Raw genomic sequence first — 7,885 nt, forward strand, 5'->3', positions numbered from 1 at the left:
CTGGCGACCTCATCCACATCCAGTGGACTGGCTCCAACACGCACAACAACGGCAACCCCGCTGGCGACGGTCAGGCTGGTGATGCCGGCGAAGGCACTGGTGGCACGGACCGCAGCAGCTTTGTTGCCGCGTGCTCTGCCTCGGACAACTACCCCATCCCGCTGGACAAGAGCGTCAACGACGTGTGCAACATCCACAAGAAGATTGACTGCTTTGACATCAAGTCGAACGCCATGGGCGGCAACTCGAACGGCCTCTCGGTCAACTGCGCTCTCGCCCTTGCCACGTCTGGCTACTACCGCTCTGTCACTGACGTCAACACGAAGGACCAAATGAACGAGCTGCTGAACAACGCGCCTGCCTCGTTCGTCCAGGGCGTTGTCATTGCCTTCAAGGACGCGCCTGCTCGGTCCACTGCCTACCACTACTTTAGCTCTCGCAACAACAACTTCACCAACCGAAGCCAGAAGGGTGCTATCATTGTCCTGCCCGACAACTAAAGCACTCGGAAGTGCTGTGAAGAGTGTCGCTTTCTTTGTTTTCTTGTTCTCTCCACTTTTTTAACTTGTGAATTTTTTTCTTTTCGTGTTTTTTTTTGTTTGTTTGTGTTTCTTGCCCTCCGCTTATTATCGTCTGGGTGAAGGGAGAGGGTTTAATCAACCTCCTCCTTTTGTCTCATCGAACCCGAGGCCCGACAAAGGCCCGCTTTTTTTTTTCTGTCCCTATCCCTCTCGCGCGCGCTCTGCAGGAGCTCGTCTTTCCCCCCCCCCCGCTCCTTCCGTAGCTCCTCTGGTGTTGTTGTTGGCCTACTGCCAGTCTTTGCTTGGCATTTCTTTCTCGAGTCACCCTATGACAATGGCTGGGCCTTTGTCGCTGCTACCCTCGATGCCCTCGAAGGCTTTTCCTCAACTTTTGTTTCTCCGTGCTGTCCTCCCTTGCACGTCCTGCCGTTGTTGTGATCTGTTCTGTGCGACTGTGGCAGGTGTGTGGAAACAATCAGACGTGCGACGCTGCGCGTCATTTGCATGCTTTTTTTGTTGGCCCGACTTGCTGCTCTTGCATTTATGTTTCAGTTGTTGTTCATGTATGACAATAATACACACGCGAGTGATTGAGAGACATCTGATCCGAATAGAGTTTGACGAGTTGTTTGACTTTGTCAACTTGAATGCACCAATGAATGTTGACGATCGTGCAATCACCATTCGTACAGTGTAGGCCATTCCAGTCCCGTTCACTCTTTGTTCAGTTCACTTTTGTAATTTTTTTGGTGTGTGCTGTGCTGTGAGTGGGTGCGAGTGTGCGAGTGTGCTCGAACTATCATCCATGTTCCCGCCCTGGCTTGTGCCCGTCCTGTCTGTCTTTGTCGGATGTTGCGCCAATGTCGTCTTCCTCGAGTACATTGTCAGGTACCTCCCATCTTGCTTCAGTCCCTATGGGCATTCCATCCAGACTCGGGGCGTCTGTTTGTTTGGGTGCTCTGTACAGCTGCTTGACTTGTCAACTCATTTTTTCCCGCGCTCGTTGTCGTTGAACAGAGACGATCCGGCTGCAGGCAACTTGATTACAGTTGCCCAGTTTGCCTTTGTGGGTCTTGAAGGCCTGGTCTTCCATGTGCGCAAGGGCCTGCTCGGCTCTCGAACAATCCCACTTCGGTCAGTTCGTTGTGCTGCGTCTCGTTGCCGCATCATTGCATTGCAGTACACACAATCACCAACTCACCTCGTACTCAAAAACGCAAATGCAATTGCACTGTGCCATTTGTTTTCGACGGTGGGTGTTTTTGGGTTTGATCTCAGGCACTATGCCCTCCTGGTCGCGCTCTTTTTCGCTACCAGCGTTGTCAACAATCTCGTCTTTGGCTATCGCGTTTCGCTCCCACTGCACTTGATCTTCCGCTCGGGTTCGCTCGTCACGAACATGCTTCTGGGTGCCATGCTTCTTGGAAAGCGGTAGGTAGAGCCGCGTCACCTCTGCGTCAGGTCTTGCGGTAGCGCTCTCACGGCTTACGGCTTGGATATTGCTGGAGCAGATACTCGCTCGTCAAGATCTTGTCCGTCGTGTGTGTATCCTGCGGCATTGCCATGTGTACGATCGCGTCGGCCAACGCATCCAGTTCCGGCGCTCAGTCCGACGGAAGTGTGGAGGATTTGGTGATTGGTGTCACACTGCTCGTCGTTTCATTGTTTGTGTCTTCCTTGCTCGGCATCTACCAAGAGCTCTTGCACTCGTGGTATGGCAAGTCCTGGCGGGAGAGTTTGTTCTACTCGGTAAGGCCGCCGCATTGAGCCAGCATCATTCCGACTCTTTCGGGCGCTTTGCTTTTTCTTTTCCCCCCCCCCCGCTGTACTGTTGCAACGTTCTTGACACGCAGTCTCTCATTGCCCGCCATGACAACTATTTACTGCTGGGCTCAAACAGCACTTTCTCGCCCTCCCAGGGTTTCTTGTCATCCTGGGCAATCTGATCGACCACTGGTCGATTTTCAACCAGTCTCCACGACTCTCCATGTGGATTCCGTTCCCAAGTGTGGCAGAGAGCTTGCTCTCAGGGTCTGACCTGGTGCAAATGGCCTGCCTCGCTCCTGGACCGCTGTCAGCAACGGCTGGCACTTCAGAAACGTTGCGCGCCATTTGGAATGCTGCTCAGCCCGTCCTGGCACAGGCTCCCGGCTCGCTCGCTCTGTGCGAAGTAACTGTTCCCATTCCGCGCCTATGGGTATTCCTGTTGTTGAACGTCGTGACACAGTACGTGGTTGATCGTGTGCGATCTGCAAGTGTTTTTTTGCTTTTTTGCTCTCGGCAAAGTATGAGCATCGGCGTCTCACTTGCTCCAACTGTTTGCGCTTAATTCACTAGATACATTTGTGTTCGCGGCGTCTTTGAATTGACCAGCGTAACCAACTCGCTCGTTGTCACGCTGACAGTCACGTTGCGCAAGTTTGCATCGCTTCTTCTGTCGATCGTTTACTTTGGCAATCCCTTCACGTCTTCCCATTGGATTGGTTCCGCCATGCTTTTTGTTGGAACGCTGGTCTTCCTAGACCTCACGCCATGGCAGCGTACCCAGTCACCTGCCACACCACCGTCGTCGTCGAGCGATTCTCCAGCAAGCACGTCTTCGTCGACCAACAACTCCACTACATCTGTTGCGCAAGCTCCCGAGAAGGTTCCCATGCAGCGCCCTCAGCTGAGCACATCGCCGCCATCACAGGCCGCGCGCATGACAGTGTTGGCCCTGTTCAGCGTGACCATTTCGACCTTGGTGCTCAGCTTTGGGCACTCTGCCCCCATGGCCATGCTCGCCAACTTTTTGGTCATGCATTTGTTCAACTTGTTGACAAAGCGGATGGAGAGTGTGCGCACCAATGCGCAGCTCCCGTCGTTTGCCCTGATCGCCGTTCGCGCGTTTGTGGGCTATTTGTCGAAAACGCGCGCGAGCAGCAAGACAATCATTCCAGCCATCCAAGTTCAAGGCACTCACCTTGCGTATGGTTTGGCGTCCTTCTGTTTTGCTTGTTTGTTTGTTTGTTTGTTGCTGCCGAATTGCTCACTGGATTTTTGGTGTCTCGTTTTGGTGTCGCCTGCACGCGCGCTCCTTTCTCCTTCCTCTACGTATCTGCTCCAGCGTCGATCCTGACATGCTTCGGCAGTACCGTGTCATGTGCAAGTACACCACAGCCGCTTCTCAGCAGGCAGAGTCGCTCTGCTTCCTCGAGATCATGTCGTTGCCGCTGGCAGGCATGCTGCTGACACATCCCGACTACCCTATCAACGCGTTCGGGCACATTCACGTGCGAACCGACGTTGTGCAAACGAGGTCTCTTTCGTTCGACGACCGCTCGCTGCGCTTTGATATGCAGATGTTTGTTGATGGCTTCCGATGGGTTGAAGGCCGAGGGTTGGAGATTGAGACCATCACTCTGGCCACGCTCTCAGGCAGCGAAGATGTGGTCTGGAAGTGCGCCACCACGCTGCTGGTTGTGTCACGGTCGAAAAAGGCGCGCTCATCCACTCCAAGACCGCCTGTGCTCTCCGCAACAGGTGCGCGTCTGCGTTCTCAATTGCCTGAGTTGGGATTTTGGGTTGTCTCTTATATTCCTCACCGACTGTCCACCCTACTTCCTTGACACACAGGCATCAGCACTTGGGTCTTGCCAGCAAACACTGGCGTCAAGTTTGCACAGCTCAGTGGCGATTGGAATCTCCATCACTTGTATCCTTTTACGTCGCGATTGATTGGGTATGTGGGTTGCAAAAAGCCATTGTCGTGTTGTGATGGCGGGGACTTGGGTGTCTGCTGGACTCTGGAGTGGTTTCTTTTTTTGTTGGATTTTGATCGTCACAACCGACGCTCATTTGGATATTCGCTCGCAGGTACAACCGCCCCATCGCGCATGGAGTCTACACCTTGGCACGGGCAACCGCCGAGCTTTTCGAGCATCGGTACGGCGAGCAAAGTCAGGCCGATGCGCAAAAGCGCAAGCCAACCTCGACCCATCCCATTCGGATGGTGGCAGAGTTCAAGGCGCCGCTCTTCCTGCCGGCGAGTGGCGTCGAACTGCGCCAACAACTGCTGCCAGCCTCCGAGGCTGCACCAGCCACAGGCTCCAAGCAGCAGGCCGCACCTGCCGGGTTGCCAGCGTTTATTGACGAGGAAATCCCAGTGAAGGGGAACGCTCGGTACTGCTCGTTTGCCGTTCAGGCCGCCACTGGCGAGCCGCACCTTCGTGGGATTGCCTATCCACTGTAACAAAAGTTGCCAGCCAAGCTGGCTGTACAAAGCAGCGTGTGAAGTAATCGTACCTCTTGCGAGGACTTGTTCAATTCAACAGAATGAAAACAACCAGCAAATCAGTTTGTATTGGAAGCGCAGCAACTCTACAAATTTTTCGCAACAGCTATGAATGTGTTTAGTGTGCTCTCTGTTCAGATGGCGAGCGCGGTGCCAAAGTTCTGCAGAGTGTAGACGGTTGCGACAAAGAGCGCAGCATCACGAAGCAGTGCCCTACAGTACAATTGCATTGAATTGAAGATCGAAGCGTGAGTTTTTTTTTTTTTTTCCAGCAAACAAAAATCATTCAATCCATGTCAAAATCGTTCCATTCTGTGTGCTTTGATGGGTTGGAGTCAGGATGTGAGGGTTGGTCGGGGAGCGACACATGGATTTGAGTGAAGTGAAGCATTGATGAGAGTTTTCCATTGCTGCTCCACATTGGAGCCACCACCATCGAATGCATGCATCAATATCAAAAGAAGAGCGGCTCTCCTTTCTCACTCAGCCCGCGCCTTCCCGAATAATGCAAGTCAAAGGCAAACAGTGGAGCGACGGCCAAGAGAGAGAGAGACAAGAGCCATGAAAGGGCCTTGTCTCCCCCACCCCCTTCCGTCCGGTCGCTCTCCCTCACATCACCCACACTCTTTGAATACAAAAACAAGCGAGAGAATAGAAGAGAGTCGAGGAGCGAAGAGCCTTCTGTACCGAGTGGCCGGGTGGGTTGCAATGGCAATCGCAGCCTGAATGGAATCGCCAGCAGCCATGCTTTTGTTTTTCGGTTCGAGTTGAATGTGAAAATGGACGAGTGAAGCAGCAACAGCTTCCAAAATTCAAATGTGCATGTCCACAAAGCAGTACATTTCAAAGCAGCGCTATTGTCAAAGTGAAGCAACTGTTATGATCAGAGATCCTTCCACGAAGATACGAGTAATGGGTTGATGATGAGAGTGATGATAGGGAAACAAGAGACTTCACTTATACAAAGCGACGAGTGAACACACTCCAAATACAGATACACATCAATCCATAACACTCCGCCTTTCTTTCCCCCCCTTTCGAGACATTCCCAAAGCACTAGCGCTTCTTGCGTTTGGCACTTTCCCGAGTAGGCTTGTTCGGGTTAGCCTTATGAAATGCCTCCGTCATTCGATGGTGTTCTCCAAACACCTCCCACGGCTCAACAGTCGGTTCCTCCACGCCTGTCCACTTGACCTTGTACCAGAGCGTTCCTTTGTCAATAAAAGAATCAACAATCTTTTCCGCTTGATAATACTTTTCGCCTTTCATGTGAATGGGACGAGGCTCGGACACTGGCCGGCCAGGTATGCCATCCGCCCCCACGGCCTTGACCCGTGAAACATGGAAGCGAGGATGATGCTTCATGAACTTTGGCAGGCGAAGCAGCACGGTGTGCTTGTCCGCCTCGAGCACTTCGAACGGACCAATGTACGTCGGGTTGAACTTCGTGGCCACCGTCTCGAGACGCAGCTGCCGCGTGTCCAGCCACACATTGTCGCCAACCTGGTACCCAGGGGCGGGAGTCCGATGCTTGTCCACTTTGGCCGAACTGAGCTCATTCGCTCGGGCCAACTCCTTCCTGGTGTCCTCAACAATCGTACGAATGAGCGCGATGTGCTCATCAACGTCCGACTCTCGTTCAGGAGGAGTAATTTTCCATGACGTCCGAGCTTCAAAGCCCTGGCTCGCCATGAACGGCGTCACCTTTGTGCTTGCGTTGACCGACGAGTTCATGGCAATCTCGGCCCAGGGTAGCAACTCCACCCAATCGTCATGACTGTGGTTCACGTAATTACGCAAAACCTGAGCCATCACTGCATGCTGTCGCTCAAGAGACCCGTTCGTGTTGGGGTGAAACGACGTTGACGCCCGCTGCCTAATGCCAAGCCCCTTGCAGATGCTGGTCATGTGCTCAGCTAGGAACCGTGAATCACGATCGTGCAGCAGCGTGTTGGGCAGCCCATGGTACGCAAACACGCGATCCATGAGCGCCCTCGTCACCATCGCGCTACTGCTATCCTTGGAAAACGGGATGAGATGCACCTGCTTTGAAAGCAAGCACTGAGCAGTGAGCACCGCGTCGTGCTTGTGCCCACGGTAATCCTTCGACGGCACCAGATCCGTGACCAAGTCAATAGCCACATCCTGCCACACACCAGCAGGCACTTCGATCGATGCGTTCAGGCCAGCTTGCTTGAGATGCGACGGCTTGTTCTGCTGGCAGAGAGTGCAACCAGCCACGTACTTTTCGATGTACTCCATCATGTTGTGCCAAACATGCGTTTGCTTGACACGCAAATTCGTGCGGTGCTTGCCACCATGACCCGCCCCCTTGGCATCGTGGCACTCGGCCACAACCAGTCGACGACAGTCACCTTCCGGGACGTAGATGCGCTTGCTCCCATCTCTCCAAAGGCCATCAGCCAGCGTGAGTCCGAGCAGCTTCTGCAACTTCTGGTCAGGGGGGCTGGTGCCAACTTGTGCGCGGATCTGATCCTCGATCGACACCTCCGCCGCCACCGCCTTCGCTGCGCTTTGACCTGCTCCAGCCGACGTGCTCGCCACTGTGGCTGCGGCCGCGACCGTGCTGTCCAGCTGACCCGGCGTGAACGCCTTGCGAGCGGCTTCGCCTCGCACACTGCCCTCAAAGTTTGGGTTGCGTGACAGGCAGTCTGCCAGAGGCTGCGACACACCAGCCGTGAACACAATCTTGAAATCGCACTGGCTGAGCTCCTCGATCCATCGCGCCATCCGGTAGTTCCTGACCTCCAAGTTCTGGTAGTTCACCAAGTTCTTGTGATCCGACTTGAAAATCACCTTGTGCCTGGATCCCGTCAGCAGATGTCTCCAACGACGCACTGCCCGCACAATCGCCAACAGCTCCTTATCCGTCGTGCTGTAGTTCCGCTCCGCGCTTGACAGACGCTTCGAGTAGTACCCCACCAGTTTGAGACCTTTCATGTCCGACGGATTGCCACCAGGCTTCATGTTGTAGAGCACCGCGCCCGTGCCAATGTCACTCGCATCAGCCTCGCACACAAATACTTCATCACGCCGCGCAGCGCAGCACGGGGTGGACGTCACGACCTTC

The 7,885-nt window shown here is 54.0% G+C and overlaps 3 protein-coding genes across 3 annotated transcripts; 2 read left to right on the forward strand and 1 right to left on the reverse strand.

Moving 5' to 3' along the window:
• Positions 1-23: 23 nt before the first annotated feature.
• Positions 24-500, forward strand: CAOG_08717 (hypothetical protein; the record flags this gene model as incomplete). Its single annotated transcript, XM_011272035.1, has 1 exon — positions 24-500. A coding segment is annotated over one exon (477 nt), but the record flags the coding sequence as incomplete, so codon positions are not given.
• Positions 501-1,248: 748 nt separating this feature from the next.
• On the forward strand, positions 1,249-4,857 carry CAOG_03540 (hypothetical protein). Its single transcript, XM_004348395.2, has 9 exons — positions 1,249-1,409; positions 1,539-1,655; positions 1,800-1,952; positions 2,033-2,270; positions 2,422-2,747; positions 2,859-3,488; positions 3,628-4,043; positions 4,137-4,242; positions 4,377-4,857. The coding sequence occupies exons 1-9, from the start codon at positions 1,327-1,329 to the stop codon at positions 4,750-4,752; spliced, it is 2,445 nt and encodes an 814-aa protein (XP_004348445.1). The 5' UTR covers positions 1,249-1,326; the 3' UTR covers positions 4,753-4,857.
• Positions 4,858-5,850: 993 nt separating this feature from the next.
• Positions 5,851-7,782, reverse strand: CAOG_08718 (hypothetical protein; the record flags this gene model as incomplete). The annotated part of the gene is made up of 1 exon (XM_011272036.1): positions 5,851-7,782. The coding sequence occupies one exon, from the start codon at positions 7,780-7,782 to the stop codon at positions 5,851-5,853; it is 1,932 nt and encodes a 643-aa protein (XP_011270338.1).
• Positions 7,783-7,885: the final 103 nt, after the last annotated feature.

The sequence above is a fragment of the Capsaspora owczarzaki genome (assembly GCF_000151315.2).
Source record: "Capsaspora owczarzaki ATCC 30864 unplaced genomic scaffold supercont2.5, whole genome shotgun sequence".
In the NCBI taxonomy this organism is placed as follows: Eukaryota; class Filasterea; order Ministeriida; family Capsasporidae; genus Capsaspora; species Capsaspora owczarzaki.

What these genes read in the sequence shown, in the direction of transcription:
- CAOG_03540 (XM_004348395.2), top strand. Translation starts at nt 1,327, where the DNA reads ATGTTCCCGCCCTGGCTTGTGCCCGTCCTGTCTGTCTTTGTCGGATGT. An exon ending in TCTCGAACAATCCCACTTCG is followed by an intron (nt 1,656 to 1,799) that starts GTCAGTTCGTTG and finishes GTTTGATCTCAG; the next exon opens with GCACTATGCCCTCCTGGTCG. An exon ending in GCCTGTGCTCTCCGCAACAG is followed by an intron (nt 4,044 to 4,136) that starts GTGCGCGTCTGC and finishes CTTGACACACAG; the next exon opens with GCATCAGCACTTGGGTCTTG.